The 18749-nt window shown below is 40.0% G+C and overlaps 1 protein-coding gene across 3 annotated transcripts in view; it reads right to left on the bottom strand.

Moving 5' to 3' along the window:
* Positions 1 to 10220, bottom strand: part of LOC140255477 (BEN domain-containing protein 5-like) — an 812733-nt gene extending 802513 nt beyond the window's left edge. For 2 of the 3 annotated variants that reach the window (XM_072343116.1, XM_072343118.1), the window contains exon 1: positions 10156 to 10220. In XM_072343116.1, coding sequence (XP_072199217.1) covers positions 10156 to 10198 — 43 coding nt within the window. In that variant the 5' untranslated portion in view covers positions 10199 to 10220. Of the gene's footprint in view, positions 1 to 4164; positions 4210 to 10155 lie in introns of all 3 variants that reach the window. The other variant, XM_072343117.1, reaches the window with a different exon arrangement.
* Between the last annotated feature and the right edge of the window lie 8529 nt (positions 10221 to 18749).

Here is an 18749-nt window from a genome sequence, read left to right on the forward strand (position 1 = left end):
TTGAATTTTTTGTATCCCTTTAGTGAAATCAAGAATATCCAATAAGGTATGAAGAGTTTTCCTACATAAAAGAAGAAAAAAGATGCAAGTTGTGTTTCAAATGCAGTAAAACAAGGAAAAAAATAATATCCATTACTCTTTTTACTGTACTTACAATTTCTAACCTCCCCACTAGAACACTCATCACCATAAAGGGAAAAAATGCTGAAAAAATTAAGTGCTAAATATGTTCACTGAAAAAATATGTTTATTTAGAAACACTGAAAGAAACAGTGAATTTCATCTGATACCCTGATCTATTCTTTAACAAGTATTTGGCATTTGATAATATCAAAGTATCACATGATGCTACAGTTGCTATAGTAGCAATACTTCATTAAACAAAAAACAGACCAAATAAAAGCATAACACATAAATTGTAAGGAAAATTGTGATGCATCACATACATATCCCACTAGCAGAGAAAGGAGTAAATAATAGCCACAGAACTCAGCTTCCGAAAAAAGGCAGTTGTTTGAGAAAGTTCATCCTTTCTGGAATATAAGAGATGACTCAGAGAATTAGGTCTACATATGAATAATGGGAAATGATGAAATGCCAGTTTAAGACTACAGAGGAATTCAAGTTCTAGACCAGCAAAAGATTAGGGGAAGGAGGGGACATTTCCTACCAAGGAAGAGGAAATGAGAATTCAATGACATGGGGGAAACTAAAGAGCTAAATCTGATGCCCTGTGTCGTACTACAGATTTCTTTCTCAGTATCTGATGCATTTTTGAAATGTATAAGGAACTGGTTTCCCAAAGACAAAGACTGGCCACTACCTGCAAAAAATACTGAGTCAAAATATGCATACAATTGCGGGGTTTGGAAATGCAGTCAGTAGAGAATGTCAGGTAAGATCGAAAGCCTGTTATACTATCCACAAAACTGGAGAAAGAAGTTGGAGGATGAGCTTCTTAAAATGCAGTGAACATTTCCCATGTTGCATAATTCTGGGGGGGGGGGAGGGGGGGAACACACACAAAACAAGAGTTTTTATGCACCTATTTTTGTAGTAACATGGGGAAGATGGAAGAAGTGAAAGCACCTCAGCACAAGAAGGACATGGAGGTACTGGAGCAGGTCCAGAGAAGGGCAACGAGGCTTGTTAAGGGCTTGGAGAATCAGCCCTATGAGGAGAGACTAAGGAAGCTGGGGCTGTTTAGTCTGAGGAAGAGGAGGCTGAGGGGAGACCTTATTGCTGTCTTCCAGTACCTGAAAGGTTCTTACAGTGAGAGTGGGGCAGGTCTATTCTCACTACTGACTTGTGACAGGACGAGGGGAAATGGCCTCAAGTTGCGCCAGGGCAAGTTTAGGTTGGATATTAGAAAGAACTTCTTTACAGAAAGGGTGGTTAGGTACTGGAATGGGCTCCCCAAGGAGGTGGTTGAATCGCCATCCCTGGATGTGTTTAAGAGCCGCTTGGATGTGGTACTCAGGGATATGATTTAGCAGAGGTTTGTTGTTGTGGTATTGTTTTGTGGTTGTTTTTTAAGAGATAGGCTACTGGTTAGGCTGCGGTTGGACTTGATGATCTTCAAGGTCTTTTCCAACCTGAGTAATTCTATGATTCTATGATTCTATGAAAGAAAAGGAAGGGGACAATCTGCAGATACATGGTTCCACTATCTGCCCAAGGTATGAAGCACTGAATAAAAGCAGGATAACTAGCTTGAGCTTTCAGGTACACTACTCAGACATATGTCTATGCTGGATGTTTTCAAAAGCCTTTCTTCAATAAAGTTTTTAAATGCAGAATGACTACCTACAGAATGCTTACTAACAGATATTTCTGAGTAACCTCAGTAGCACCAGCCGAAAAGATGTTGATTCAGCTAGTTATGGTTGGGGCAGATCAAATTTTATTTTAAATGCACAAGGCTTTCAAGAGGCAGGCTCAATCCATACTTACACTGATAAAACAACAGCAGATCTGACCTACGGACTATGTAGTACAATCATACTCTATTGCTTTCGAAACAAGAACACAACATTCTATGGATGTTTTTCAAGAATATTGGCTAGGTTGTAAAAGAAATTTATCAACGGTATTTTTACCATTTACAAAAATTACACCTTTCACATTTCACTGCTGATTTTGCAAGGGCTTCCAGACCTATGCTTGAAGAGATGTTCATGCCATGTTTTGATGGACACTAGCTTATCTTCTGGGAGCCAGAAAAGGCCAAAGAAAGCTAACTATAGATGGGATGCTGTGCCTGAGATAAAAACTAAACTACGTGAATTAATTCAGGTTTGACACAGAGGCAATACATCTGTGGCTTCTAGCTTCGATCTGCCTTTTCTCTAATTCCCAAGTGTTCCCCAAAGGCCAACAGGTGTGACACTACACTAAATCCATTCTTCAGAGGTATTTTGTGGGTTTTTTTAGTGCCTATTGTGTGGTTGAAGTAATTGTTGTAGATGACTCTGTACAAAGAAACAATATTTGAGTATCACCATGTCTAATTGTCAAGAGACATAAATCCAGTTCCTGACTCAACCATTGACAGCTTTACACTGACAGTGGATCCTTGACCATGGGAGACAGCCTTCCATAGTGGCTCCACCAAGTAAAAAATCTTATGGGGGAGCACATCAGCAGCTTTGCATAGCACCACCCTTCTCTTCAACACCTTGCATTTCACAAATGATTGGGAAAGAGATAGTTGTATAGTGCTGCAACAGGACTAAGTTGACAAGTGAAAACTGGGCCATCTATAAGTTCAGTGACGAACTCTATCCTGTGTATTATGCAACATAATGTTTGCATTTTTTTTTCTGGGTTGAAGTTCAATTCCTTGGCTTTCAAATGTGTACAATATAAAGATATGACTTTATCCTTAATTCTTGTTTACTTTTTGTTTAGCACAAGGCATGTCTTCTGCCAGTCTTGGACACAGCAAGACAGATTTTGATTCCTTCACTTCATAGTTAAATTTTTCTTAATTAGATTCCATCAAAAATAATTTGGGGATTTTAGTACTACTTTTGGAATAACTTTTTTTCCCCAAGGTTGTTGAAATTAATCAACTATTAATTACTGCCATAATTATAATTACTTATTGAAACAATTCCTTTAAATTCTTAGTTGAGAATAGTGTTTCTCTTTTCTCTCTCCACTTTCTGAAACAGTCACTTCCGAAAAGCAACAGTCTTTAAGCCATTGAGGATTTTTTCCACCCAAGCAATGCCCACGCAAATAGCTGATATTACTCTTTAGGTAATAAACACTACAACATAATCTAGAGTTTCATATCAAATTAAATCATTAGAACATTAGGGTGTTTCATTTTACTCACAAAGTGTAACCACTGTGGAGCAAAAGGTCTAAGTGTTGTTTAAGAATTCCTGATTTCTAACATAAAAGTGTCAGCCAAGCAAATTTGATCCATTAAGTCCCCCGCATCAGCAATGTAGTTACAGCAATGCTATTGAGAACACTACTAATACACCATATTCAGCAGTTTTTTAACTGTGCAAATGCTACATTGATACAATATTTATAGGAATGTGAAATGCATACAAATTATTTCAAATATTCAGAACACAAACCAAAATCCTACCTACTCAAAAGCTTATAGAGAAAGAGCTCTATGATGAAATTAATAACTATTTGTATTCCCTAGAAATAAAATAATTGCCGGAGATAATGTCATTCTGTGCAGTTACAAAACATCTGTAATTCAGCAGGACTAAAGAGCACAGGCACAGGTAAGAAGTCCACAGGTAAATTTATCTCACAAACGTATTTTACATGGACAGGTCCCCTAAAATAACCAAACCAACTTTGGATTTGTATAGGTTATTTAAGGAATATTTCATTCATCAAGTGTATGCTATCTCCTGCACAGATTATGTGCATGAAAATATGATAGCCACTTGATAGGTGTTATCCTATTCTAAAGTTTACTGTAATCGCAGAGTAGCTTTACTGCTTATTGCAAATGAAAACACATCAGCAGACCTGTAATGAATCCAGTTGGGCTTTCTTTGGAATGGATTCCTGCTGTTCTGCTCTACTGTTTCACAGGAACTGATGTTCCTCTTGCTTTTGAAGAGATTGAAATTCAACACATTTTTCAAGGTGATTATGAAACGATACATAAAAGCGAAATCTTACCGGTTCTCATTCACGACTGAGAGAGCCACTGCTTAGTAAATAGCTCTGTGAATTAGCAAGTAAATGAAATAAAGTCACCTTATTTATGTAATAATAATATTTCACGATAACTATTTTCTACCCACACACTCTTTTTAATGGTTGGTTTTTGCCACTACAAATCTATGAAGTAAGCCAGTTAACCATGCTGCAGGAATAGGGACAGATACACTAGAAACCATACGTAACACCCTGTATAAATGTTATATCTAACCTTAATGTACTATTTAGCCTACACTAGATTCAGTCATGAAAGCACATTGCTATACACATGCATATGTGAATATCTTCACTCATCAAAGAGTTGTGCTAACAGTTTTGACACACAAATTGTAAAATTACTATTAAAAAAAAAGAAACACCAAACATAATTCAAACTCTAATGTTAAAAAGTATGGCACTCCAAAGTTCTTAACTGATAAACTTGCCCTCTATGGCACTGACAAGAAAATAAGGAGTTACTGAGACAGTGTGACAGTGAAACTGGGATATGGGGCACATAAATATGTACCTATAGCTAATTCTCAGTTACTTGTAATTTGGTTTACCTCTATTGTAGATTAATTGCAGACACAGCTTGAGGCTGGAAAGACTTATTATCTCAGGTACAATGCAAACTAAACATAGCAATTCTGTGTCAAAGCTCTGCATGCCAACTACATTTGGGGATTATTTGAGAAACCTGAGCTAGTTTCTATAGAATCACGCAGTTCTGGAAAAGGGCAGTACAATTAACCCTCCAGAAACTAGAATGATGGAACATAGTGCAAACAGCCATGTGGGTCTGCTCGAGCCTGTTTGCACCCTGCAGCACCACTGCTGAGCAGTGGCAGCACTGCTGGTTTTGAATGATGCTACCAGTAAGCATCTGTACCAAATTCTCCCCCATGTCTTGTAGCACCTGATTGGTCCAAGGTTTGCTGTGTTCTGTTATAGCGGTATAGTGGTAAAAAAAGAAAACTGAAGGATGATACGGCCCTTTCACTCCATTGCTCTTATTCCTAAGCAGGTGTTGCTGGAGGAGATAGGAGCAGGAGGAAGGAAAAGGCTAGATACGTTGCCCAGTTCTGTGATAGATAACAGCTATCATTATTAGGTATCCTGTTTGCTAATCCTGCTTGCACTGCAAATCAGTTTCCCAGTCCTGTTTGCAGCCCCACATGGAGATCGAGCCAGAAGCCTATAGCACAGGAAGCTGAATGTAAAAACTATCTTCATGAACTTAAGCTGGACTTTAAAGAAATAGTAGTGCTGTGTAGGCCATGGAAATGCATTCTGAGGTTGTTGTGGTTTGGGTTGTTCTGTATATTGGAGAGGATTTATTTTGTTGTTGTTTTTTGTTTGTTTTTGGCATGAGATTTGTGCAAATACAGCGATAGCAACACTAAAGAAACCTGCAGAAACTTGTTTTACAAATCTCAGCATAAAACCTATTTAAATTCACTATATGTCTCATTTGACTCTTTATAAATTCAAAAACCTCATCTCACAAGTGCTAATAATTAATAGGGTGCTTTGAACTTCTCTGAAAGAAAAACGTTGGGAGGCTTGAGGTAAGTAACTTTCAAAAGCTTTGATTATCTGTCAAAGAAAAAAGTGTTTGAAATATGGCTAGGAAATGGTAAACCATTAAGAGGTGGCAACTGGAATACCCAACACGTTGCTGCTTCTCTTTCTTTTTCTGATATTATATCTTCTGGCTGTATAAAGGCTTCATTAATAATTCTCAAGTTTCCTTATATGGCAAATTATGCAACAGAACATGATCAAAGCTATAAGCACCAAAAAGATATTAGCAGCTCTTCTTCAGCAAATTCTTCCAGTGGGGATTGTTTCAAGTAGATGACTTAAAAAGTAGGAAATAAGGTAAGTATGAGTCTAGCAGTAATATATTGTAGTGAATAATCTATTGTTTTTCTGTACCAACCACTATTCATCTCTATAAATAAGAAGCAAAGTAGTTAATGGTTTTAGAGTGCTTAAAATGTATTAATAAACTTTTCTGTGGTATCTCCATGATTTTGATATGCCTTAAATAAAGTACCCATGATGTCAATAACGTCTGGCAAAAGTATTTGTTGAACAAAACACATTTTGAATTTGTTTACAAATACGTACTGTAGCATTTTATAAACAACTGCAAATAGTTCTTTACCATGTGAGCACATCTGCAAGTCTGGGCCCAGTACCATCACAAACTGTCTGATATGAAATCTTTCCCTGCTGATAGGAGGATACAGGAGGCAGATGCGCTTCTTTTCCCCAACACTGGGATTCAGCTATGCATACAGACTAGTAAACTGCAAAGCCACGTATTTGTGTAGATTAGGAAATAAGCTTTATTGTTTACACGCATGTGAACATTGTGAACATTCAGAAAGAATTTAAGAAAGCCTAATTCAATTTAAGAAATTAAATTTGCCTGGGAGAGCAGAAATACCAGTGACATTTGGCGTTATTTTAAAGACTGAGACTACAAGTATGAGTGTTAAAATAGTTAGGTAATTCACCCTATTTTAAATGTCCTCATGCCAAAGCTAAAGAATGAGTGTTCAGTTTCCTGTAAGGCTTATATTTAAAGAAAGAACAAAAAAAAAATTGACTATAGATCTAATTGTCTTATTTAATTCAGCTCTTTATTTAACAACTAATACCACCTAAAAGAAAGCAGGAAGTTCTTTGAGTTGGAATGCATTTAGTAAGAATAGTAAGAATGATGTTGACCTGATTTTTAAGAAACTCAACTGAATTGTCCATCTTGCTGCATCCCATATTCCTAAAGGTGTGAGACATCAAGGGCTGTTGAGCAAAACACTAAGAAGGCAAGCCAAGAAGCACCTGGAAGTAACTCATTAGCCTTAACCCTTTGCATTCTCCTGCAGACTTCATCCCAGACTTGTGGTATGGCGAATCTAAACACAGAAGCTGACAAACTTATGGCTTATTGCAGTTGATCTGAGAAGTTCAGAGGAACTGGCCAAAAAACCAAACATCAGAACACAGGAACTATTTTAATGGATTAGACCAAATGTCTGCCTAGTCCAGAGTGCCCAGTAGCAGAACATGAGCACTGCAGTAGATGCGAAGTAATCCAACTTCTATAGTAAATCTCAGTCTCATTTGAAATACACAGCTTGGTTTAAGCTATGATCTAAAACATAATGCTATGGCAGCGTAGGAAGGGTTGAAGGCAGTCTTTTCTTTGTACTTTGTAGGAAGTTGAGTGTCCTCATCCTCTTCCTCATGAGAAAAATAAATAAATAAAAATAAAAGGCGTACAAATGTGCAAGATTTACTACAGAAACAAAAATGTTTTCCTTAAAAAAGAAAAAAAAAAGAATTAAAATGTTGAAAGATTTTATAAAGAAACAGTAACTACAATGAGCAGTGTATGAACAATTAACTTTTAATTTCCGGTGACAAAAAGAATAAGGAAATACTAATAAAACTGAAATACAAAACTCTTACATGAGAAAAAGGTATGTTTTCCATAAAGTATAACTGATATACAGAACCTCTGGACACAGCGTATTTTCAAAACTAAATTTAGACAGGTTGAAAACACCTCAGGTGCGTGTAAGCAAACAAGGAGAATATAACATAACTTCCATAACATAGAGTGATGTGTGTTGCCGTAAAGCATAGGTAAGTTACCTTCAGAGTTCCTGTAGTGCTGTTTTCTCGTTTGAAAATGAGAAATAACAATACCTCAAGAAGAAATACAGGAGAGCTATTATTTGTGTCTTCTGACTCAGGAATAGGAACATTTGCAAGAAAAAATGTAACAGCAAGTGCAGCAGAGTCACACTGGCTAAATCAACTCTAGCAGTTTGAACAAGGTTGTTCTTTCATAGCGTTGTTCTCCCTGCAAACAATAGAATCACAGAATCATAGAATCACCGAGGTTGGAAAAGACTTCAAAGATCATCCGGTCCAACCACACAGAAAAATTTAAACGTGTGTGAAATGCAGGTCTCAGAGCTAGACTCAGATCTCCTCAAGAATGGCCCAAATCTGACAGAGTGTGATGACACAGGAAGTAGGACATGCCGTGAACAAGACTATTCCCTACCTACACTATATGACATCAGTGTTGGAAACCTAAACTAAGTGCAGGGGGAGACAGACGCTTCTTCCAGAGCCTACCTTCTATGCCCTCTCTAAATAAATGGGCCAAGACCACAAGTTTCTTTCATTCAGTTTCCTCAAAGTCCCATTAAATTGTCAGGACTTTTTCCTATTTTTGTCGCTTTTTGCATTGAAGTTACTGAACTAGTAATCCAGACAGGGAGAGGCCTGCAAATTAGAGCTTCAAAACAGTCAGACAGGCACTGAAAAACTGAGATGAACATGTATCAGGAACATGCAACAAAACTTGATTTCATCACAAGCTCATGGAACCAGTGCATTTACAAGAAAATGATGGATTACCCAGCTGAAATGGACGTGACAGAGTTAAAAACAGAAACCAAATATCGTAAAGATACAGATTTAAAGAATATAGCAGAAAACTCGATGTAAAAGTAACTTTATGCAATAATCCAGAAATAGTGAGCAAGTTCTACCGTGTTATATAGAAAATTACTGGCAAGCACATAGGCATAGGTGGATGAAGTTTGCTGAAGAGCTGATATAGTCAAACGGCCACTGGAGATGCATTCCATTTCATGGCGCAGTCAGAGCAGATCAGCTGTGTTTAGTACAGTGCTGTACAGCAGAGGAAACAAATCACCTGCTGCATGGAAAGCTTAATGTATAAGAAACTTCTCAAGGCTGTTTCAGGGCTTCATAAAGAGTAGGCTTGAAACAGACTGGGAGTTCAAGAACCTTAGGCCAGCCTATTCAGATACAGCCTTTGTGGTATTGCTTTTCAGAGGACAAGAGCATTTCACATGTTTTTCACTTTATTTCACCTCAAGTGGTCCAAAAATCCAATGTCAGTTCTATGGATAATGCATCTTCCACACATATGGAGCCACTTCTGGGGGAGAAAAGCACATGCACAGCAGCACAGCAGGCAATGAAAATGAGCTTTTGGTCCAGGAATCTAGGAAATTCGTGTGTATGATGTTGCGGGGGTATTAAATACTCAGAAAAGCCGTCATCACCTTTGTTTCATCCTCACAGTGTTGATAGATTTTCCTAAGTTAGTTTGGGAGCTTTTGTGAGGTGGTAAAGGCCTTCATTGTGTTCTGTTACAATAGGAGAGACCCCTGTACCTAGACAATCCATACCGCACCTGAAGAAGCCCAGAACTTGAGTTTCATCCACAAACTTATCTTCGCACACACAGCCAGAGCTATTGCCAGCAGGGTCCGAATGCGACAGTCCCACTTCACCCCTCGGCTCGAGCCCCTGGCAGCGCAGCACATGCCATAAGTGAATCGCTCCTTACAGACCCAGGGACAGGACAGGCAGCACCTGCAGGTCAGCCCAGAGCCAGCAGCACGGTGGCGCGGCTTCAGTCCCAACATTCTGCCTTCGCGTATTATTTCCTTTCCATTCCAGGTAAGGCAGGGAAAGGTTCCTCGTGTGAGGGCACTCCCTCCCGCCACTCTTTGCTCTGCTCCTCACCACACCGCTTCGGTCCCCCCGCGCGGCGCTGGCTGCCCCACAGAGCGCCGCAGCCGGAGCTGTTCCCGCCGGGCTCCCGAGCCAGCCCGCGGCCGTTCTTCTTTCCCTGCCCCACGGCCACGTCGCCCCTGAAAGATGCCCCTCCGGGGATGGTATTTTCCCCTCCTCGCAGCTCCCCGTGCAGGGAGCTCTCTCCCTGCTCCGGGCCCCTTCTGCACCTCAGAGCTTCCCTCCCTTTCCCCTGCGAGATGAGCTCCGTTACCCGCACTCCAGCGAGTAAGGCATTCTCCTCCCTGCTGGAAGCCCCTCGCCTTCATCCCCTGGAGACGGGGTCTCTTCCCCTCTCCCCCCGCCCAGGCGCCTGCGGCTGGCACTGACCCGTCTCTGCCGTCCTGCTCCTCTCCGCCATATTTGTTGTCATCCCCTCAGCCCCCCCCTCCGCCCCCCCCACGGCGCGAGACGCTGCCTGAGCGTCGCCATGGCAACGCACGTCACCGCCAGGGGAGCCCCGCGCTCCCCCTCAGCCCGCGCGCAGCCGCCGTGGAGAGACGGGAACGGAAGGGAGGGGAGCGGGGAGGGATGCTGCGCTGACAGTGACCCCCGCCCGCGAAAAGCCATCCCTGCGCGCAGCCACGCCGGGAGCGGCAGTCGCTGTGCTGCCATCGCTGTGCTGCCATCGCTGTGCTGCCATCGCTGTGCTGCCGCTGTCTCCCAGGTCGGCCACTGTGCCGGCTGTGCGTGAGGGGCGCTCCCACCCCGCTGTGCGGCCGGGCCGGGGGCAGAGGTGGGCTGCCGTCCCGCCCTACCGCAAAGCCCACACAGCGCTCTGATTAGGGAGCAGTTATGGCGGCTTTTTTCCCTCATTTTTTAGGGCAGCCCAGTGGGGGGCTTCATTATGAGTGTGTGTGTTGCCCGTCTGTCTCTCGCCCTAGCAGGTGAGTGCGACCATATGGCAAATACAGTCAGGCTTCCTGGGGACGGGAGGGCTCCTGCATGCGCTGCAGGCCCGCTGGGTGACACCCACCATGTGGCAAATACAGCAGTGTGTTCTGTGGTGCAGAGGGGCTAATTATGTGCGTGTTTCCCCCAAGACACGGGGTGCTGGGTCTGACTGTGCGTGCCTCAGTAACACAAGCCTGAGACAAAACCTTCATCACATGCCCTCTGTGCAGGCTGCAAGCCTTCAGAAGCGAGGTTAAGCACGGGACAGGCGGTGTCACAAGTGCAAGCACAGATCCTTGAGTCACTTGTATTTGCATACACAGACAGACACGAGGGGTGAGCACACTCCAAAGTGAGTGGCTGACTGAAATGGGAAGTGTGTGTGCAATGCTGAGCAATGGAAATGGGCAAGACTGTTTATGGCTACATAAACATTTATGTGTTTGCTTGCTTACAGCTAATAAATTAATGTTACCAAAGAGACCAGTGACCTGTTAGTGAAATGCTCCAAGCCTGAAAATCAAGGCAAGTGAAACTGCATCTTTCTCCACCTAAAGTGGTGTTATTTAAATATTACTTTACTCTCTGTCTTCCTATCTGGTATGTGCATTTTCTCTTCCAGTGCAACACCACATAACAAGACTCACATGGTTTTACACAGCTGGATTTCTCTGGATCTGTTACCTCCTCTTCATTGTGTTTTTCCCTGGCTTTTGCAGCCTTGTTGATTCTTTCTTCAGTTCATACCGCTTTGATTATTTTTCTCTTCATTCTCAACATATTTCTATACCACAGCCACAAGTTTTCAAACTCGGCCACATTCCTGTGCCAGTGACTGAAATATCTGTCTAAAATAGTGCACCAAGGGGGCTTTCTAATGGGGTTAGAAGTCCTGTTGGAATACGGATATTGTTCCTTGCTTTGTGCCAGCAGTCAAAAGCCATCAAGGGACATCTAGATTCAAGCTCTGGAAAAAACAATGTCTATATTTCTTCAGCCTTCATAAACTACAGGTGGTAACTAGGATACTGCAAAGGCTGGTTTGTCTCACTGCTGACAATGAACTAGTGAGCAGCCCACCCCATGCTCTCCATTCTCACCCTGGGCCAGAAAATATCCCAGGCCTTATTTGTTGCTTGGCAAATGATCCTGGGAGACCTCACTTCAGATTATGCTGCATGTATACTCACCTGTCCATCCAGACCTCACTGATGGCTGCTTATATCAAATGTTCTGCATATTCATTTGGAAACATTATTAGCACCAGTATTCAAGCTTTTAATGCACATTACATTCTTCCCTGGAAACTCTCTCCACACATTACTGTACCTCCTGCCTGTCTGTCACATAAACTACAGGCCTAACCTGATTGCTTTTCCTTTTTGTTTTTCTAGCCTGTTATCAACTCTGGCTTTCTCCCTGCAAAGTTGACCATACCAGTATCAGCAGCTAGGGCAACTTTTCTGTTTCTGCTCATCTTTTATCCTGTCCATATAACTTCTTTTATTTAGGTTTCCTGGTAGCCATGTCCCAGTCCTTCTTAAAATACTTCCTTATAACATTCAGCTCTTCATTCTTTTATCTAAACTTTCCTTTTTTATCTAGGTCTTACATAGTTCTGTCCAAGTCTGCAGCTCCAGTCTGGTTTCTTATGTCCCCAAGTCCCCTATCCCCTTTGTTCTACTTGCTATTCCAGCTTTAGTGTCCCCTCATCCATATTTCATTCCTATCTATTAATAGTCAGATAGCATTTTTCATCTGTAAATTTCTAAGAATTAAATGCCTGTGGAGAAACCTTCCAAATCAGTTCTTGGTCCGACCTTCTCTTTATTCACATTTCTGAGAGACTCACTTCTATGGTGACCACAAATACTAATCCAAATGCCTTTTGCCTCCAGCTGCCAAACTAGTAACTCAGATATTTGTAGGTGTATTGAAAGAAGAGATAGCTGGGGAAAGCACTTTTTTTTCAGTCAAATTAGCTTTTCTGAGTTAACATACTTGAAAAACCTAGAAATGCCACGCTCAGGTTTTTTTTAGTCTGAGTTTAATGCTATGTTATAGTCACCTCACCAAGCTGAAATGATGTTAAATATAGATGATATGCAGTCTTTCCAAAAACAGTAAGCTAATTTGACTTGAGAGAAGGACTGGAAAGTTCATATAGAAAGTTCTTTTCAGAAAGGGAAAGATACCTGAATGGTGTAAACTTAAAGAATAAGGACTGAAAGATGAGGGAAAGAACGATCAGGAGAAGCACTCGTTCATTTTTATTTATGCATTTTTTTGAGCATGTGAAAGGATGTTAGGGTGCTCTTTAGTATAAAGATGTCTTTGGTCCCTTCTCTTCCAAAGCTAATTATCTAATTTTGGGCATCATGAAACAACAGGGAGTAACAGAATACCACTGCAAAATGCTATCTCCTTGGTTATCTTCACATTTATTATTTCTGCCATATTCTTTATTTTATCCCTCTTTCAATATCTTAACAAGCAAAAGCTGCTTCACTTTTATGGCTCTTCACAGCTTATTCCCACCCTATCATCTTTTAATATCCTATAGAGAAATCAACGTCTTCCCCCCACACATTTCATTCAGTAATAACTCTACTTGTTACATTTTCAAACCAGCACCTTCTTGCTTTCCCTCACTGCTGCTTCTCACTCCCACTCACCTAATTTTTCTCCTTCAAATCCCTCCCTAAAAATCTCCTATGCTGTGATGTCTACTGAAGAAATGATAATAAATAGTCAGCTGTGTGCCAAGATTACTGTCTGTCATTGTGACTAGTGTTGTCTTATTCTGATCTCTGTCTGTCTCTGGCATCAACTCATGTGGACTGAAAGCAACTTGAAGTAGGCCCTGTCTTTTTGCTGTGTTCCCAAGAGTGGACTCTTAAGAAACATTGTATCAACAAATAAAAATAAACTGCAGTAACAGAAATACAAATGGAAATAGTGGCCAAAACCAGGAAGATTAGGCAATTATTCAGTTATGACTCATCCTTAGACAAATTTACATAAAAATTAATGTGACTGACAGCTACATTCTAAATATCAAGGAAGAAATTATTTCTCTAAATATGGATTTGTGCTTTCTGTTTATTTATAGTCTATGGGGACTTGAGGAGTATGCTATTTCCTTATTCTTTCTTGTATTTATAATGTTAGATTTTCTTTGACCACAGCCCACAATACTACATGGCTACTAAAGAACACAAGACAACATAATGCCACAAGAGCAAAGAAAGGAAAAATTCTTTCTAATCACTTATTTCTTTTTTCTTAACATTAAGATAATTCAAATATGTCAAAGATGGATTGATTTGCATTGTGCATCCAGTACTTCTGATTCAACTGGAGGTGGCTGTGGTCAATACGTACCTGTTGAAATCTCAAACATCTTCCAGAAAAATCAATACAAACTCAATTTTACAATCCTGATCATTTCAGAGTGTTTTTTTTTTTCTTTTAAAAAAAGGCAAATTAAAAAAGAAAAAAAAGAAAATGTTTTAATACGTAGCAAAAAAAGGAGCACTACTGTTTTTTCACTAATTGTTTTTAAATGGCTGTTAAGGCTGGATGAGAATGGAAAGTAAGAACATGAACACACAGGTCATGCATGCATTTCAAGCACCTCACATATGGTGTATGGTACAATAATGTTTTTCAAAGTGGAGATATAAAAATCTAAGTGCGGTTATATAGAAATCATACAGAACTTTTTATTTTCCCACCATAGAAAAAAATAGTGCATGCACTTGAGTGCACCTAATGCAGGTACTTCAGCTTTGTTTGACTTTTGTCAGAGGAGAGGCCGTAAGGTTTCTGCTAGAAACAGGCCATCAGTGTTGGCTGTGAAGGCAGAGCAGAGGAGGTACAAATCAAATAAAATATATAACAAAATTTGAAACAAAAAGTCTGGCTTGAGTTTTTAAGCCAGGATGTTATGGGCTGGCAGGTTCAGGCAGAAAATATCATCTGATAAAGAGAGCCAAAATGAACCATCAAGGCTTAGACTGAGGTAGCAAAATTGAAGTGAATTTTAAAACATGCAGACGTATTGGAGAAATGTTCTAACCTTATTAATGTAAACTCATTCCACTCTTTCCATTCCTCTAGCATTTATTGCTCTCATTAGTTATGTAATACATAAAAGCAGATTGTAAATTTCTTGGATCAGGACAGTATCTTTAATGTATTCCGAACATGCCTAGTATATCTTAAGACGTTCTATACAAAAATAATATTACCTCTTGGGTTCTTCTGTATTATTTCTAAGCATAAGAAAAGTTAAAATGCAGCAAGTCTGGAAAGGTCAGGATGTGTCTCCCCTCATTTTGTGCATGACTTCAGAAATAATCAAAAAGTTAAGCTGAGATAACTGATATGAGACCTGAGACATCATGATCACAAAAGTTGGATCAATTTGTGCCCAGGCAATCAAAGCACCATCTCATTTCACTCCTGAAAAATATTTAATTTTACATTTTATGGATATTTTTGAACTACTGGGCCTTATTGATAGTCCCCTTTGGTGTTTTTCAGTATTGTGTAATTACACAGAGAAAACACCAGCCTAAGGAACCCAGTGAGTAGATTGCAACCATACTGAGTACAGGTGAGTAGTCTGTGACCCCAGGATGCCCCATCCCTGGAGACTTTCAAAGCAAATCTGGATCAGGCCCTGAGCAGCCTGATCTGGCTGTGGTGTCCCTGTTCATTGCAGGGGAGTTGGACTAAGGGACCTTTAGAGGTTCCTTCCAACTCTAAGAACTCTGTGATGTTGTTGGAAAGAAGTTGGTTGCCAGTATGAGCTTATGCCTTGCAATTGGAAAGGAAAGACCTCCAAGGGAAAGGTCAGGGCCAGACAACTGGGTGCAGAATGGAAAAAGAAATGTTACCCAAGGACAGGAGCAAACCCTTCTTATTACAAGATCCATTTTAAAAAATTATCTTGGGGAAATTAAGAACCTTCATTTTTAAGTTCCCATTGGAAAGGTTTACACACTACACAAGAAAAGTGTATTTTATCTGGGAAAGGTGAAGGGCTGAGTCAGATCTCTTGGTGTCTGAATGTGTGGAGGAGGACAGCTGAGGAACTTTCAAACCTAAGGTGTAATGTATAATACCCTGAGCCCCTGTTGATGTTTCCAGGGAGTTAACACAATTCTGACAGTCCTGCTGGCTGCTTCAAACTGAAATATATGATTGCGTGATGTTTTAATATATTTATTGAAAAATATTTAATAAATATTTTTTATGAATCTGTACATATTTTTTCCAGACTGTTCCCTATACTTCTATCTGCAGACATACTCTATGCATTGTATCTTAAGATTCTATATACTTTTCAGCTCTCTTGTACCTTTTAATCATTTTTAGCATCCACAGGAGTAAAGCTCTTTTAATGTAGGCACTGTACCTCTGGAAAGATGAGAGAGGTAAAACCAGCCTATGACAGAAGTGAGCACTCATGGGCTTATTTAAAATATATATATTTTAAATGTATCAAAGGAATGAATTCAAAGGGTGCATGTAGATAGCCTTTGGTAGTTAGGTTGATGTGTGGGTTTTAGATCAGTGAGACTCAGTCATCAAGGTCTTTGCTCACCTTACGCTTGTTTTCATGCCATACAGTGAACAGCAAGAACAATTATGCTTTGCCAGTTATTCCATCATTTGAAAAGCAAACTCTAGGGCAATTAACTGACCTGCTTTCCCAAGTCTCAGGCCTGGATGAGTACATACAGGCCTGATGTTTGTAAAGGTAAACCTAAGGTTTACAGTAAGCAAGAACACTTAGAAAGAGCTGCTCTGTTCAGTGAGCCAGAAAGTGACAAAAATATTGGTAAAACGTCCCAGCATGACTGGGATATAAAGTTTATAGTCCGTGCTGTTATAGGACAAGAGCAAGAACAAATAATAGTCTATCCAAAAAGTCAATTATGGCCTTCTCTTAGTAATAGCACGCTCCAGAGGTCAAATAATACTTTTCTTTAAGTAATACAGTCAGTTTTCTATAGAAATTGAAGCTTGATTACTGTCCAGTGTTTGTGAGGAAGCTGAAAGTAGCAAAAACAGCCTAATAAGTATCACACCCAATTCATACACATTAGTCCAGCCATTAGGTGCTCTTTCGTACACTTTGCTCTCACACAGCAAATTCTCTGATTTTGAGTCATCTGCCTAAGAGGTCCATCTGGTTTCTGAAGGACTTGTATCAATAACTGTATGGCAGTTCAAAGTTTCCTTTGAAGAGAATTCATTTACAAGTAAGACAGACATTTGTGTGTGTGCATGTAGGTAGTTCAGCTGAAGCTAGCTGAATGGCAGGTGCAGACAAGTCCATGCAGTTACAAGTTCATTGACAAATCCATCTCGCAGAGCTTCTTCAGAACATTAATAAGTGATGGCAGCCAACAATTATCTAAAACCCCAGTCTGCCTCCAGGTTATTCACAGGAAAGCCCCAAACTGTAACACCATCTCTGGCGCTGGCTCTCCTTGGCAGCACCACGCCTGTCGCCACAGCCCATTCAAATGCAATCCCTGTAACAAAGCTTTTTTCTTGCTTATCACTTTGGTACTGGTGGCATGATACATCTCTGCACACTGTAGGGAAAAACACATGTTTGGAGGCCAGACATAGGCTCCCTCTTCAGCGAGCCCTTTCCTTGAATGTTACTCTATTAGTGGGGACAGAGATGTACCATTTGTCGTGTGCGGTGAACAATCAATAACAAAGTATCTCCTCTTCCAAACCAGTGATGTCCCTGGACACTATTAAGACATCATTTTGTCTTAGTAGTTACCTTGGCTCAGAATAGAATCAAGTACATTCACTGTGCTGTCCAACTGTTGCCATCAAACAACATGAATTCTGCGAGAGGCTGCATACTGAGCAGCAGTGTGCAAATGCACACATACCTTAAATGAGCGAATAGCCTTTAAAAGCACACATAATTTTCTCTCAGACCAAGCATCCGAAGCAATCCAAGTGGAAAAACTAACATTTTTAAGTGTTTTTTTTTAAAACCACAGCCTCTAGCAATGCGTTAGAATGAACAGTAGATATACAACTGTACTCCAAACCTTAAATGTTTTCACAATCATTTTTTACTTTTCTTAATTTAATTTGCTGCATTTTAAGTTTGAAAGTAGCAAGGACAATTTCAAAAGAAAACTTCAAAAACAAGATATAACCAGAGACTTTTTGAGGATGAAAGAATACATGGAAGGAGGATCGAGACCCTACAGTGAGATCAGCTATTAGCTAATTAAATATGTGACTAAAATTCATCATTTTAAATAGCAGACGTATTGATGGTGAGCAATCTGGTAGGCAAACAAATGATAGTGGATTTTTTTTTTCCCATATCTTCAGAGAGAAACATTTATCTTAATAAGATTCACTGTGCCATAATACATGTGGAATAAGTCAATGTCTACTAATTAAAGGACACTGTCAACTTGATTTTCTAAACAGCTAATTAAAATATGTAGCATCTAATAGAGCACTTCTTGCAAAGTATGCTCCGTTTAAAAAATACGCTCCTATAAAAGTTACTTGTTTTTCTACTCCCTTGTGTTTGCTTTTTAATTGGTTTTTCTACAAAGGAGGATCTGCTGAACTAAGGTTCTATTTCTGTATCAAGTTCCATTAATGCACACCCCTGTATTTACGCAGAAACCAAACGATTTGTCAGTCTAAATGCCTATATAAGAAAACAATGACACTAATCCTAAGGGTTGCTGTTGTTGCTGTTTCAGGGACGACAAGGTTTACTCTTCATGGTTTTCTTTGGGGGGGAGGGAGGAGCATTAGATAATCCATTTGTTACCTGACAGTGTAGAATGTTCAAAAATAAATGCAATTTCCATATTGATAAGGAATCTTTAGCCTTCATTTTATGGATTAGATTAGTTTCTCAGAATAAGCATGTGTCTCTGCTTCTTATTCTGATTCTGTATGTAGCTTTTTCAAGAGAAAGAAGTTGTTGCAGATCTGTCAGCAAGGCTCTGGGAGTA

This window comes from Excalfactoria chinensis, chromosome 8 (assembly GCF_039878825.1).
Source record: "Excalfactoria chinensis isolate bCotChi1 chromosome 8, bCotChi1.hap2, whole genome shotgun sequence".
NCBI classification, from domain to species: domain Eukaryota; kingdom Metazoa; phylum Chordata; class Aves; order Galliformes; family Phasianidae; genus Excalfactoria; species Excalfactoria chinensis.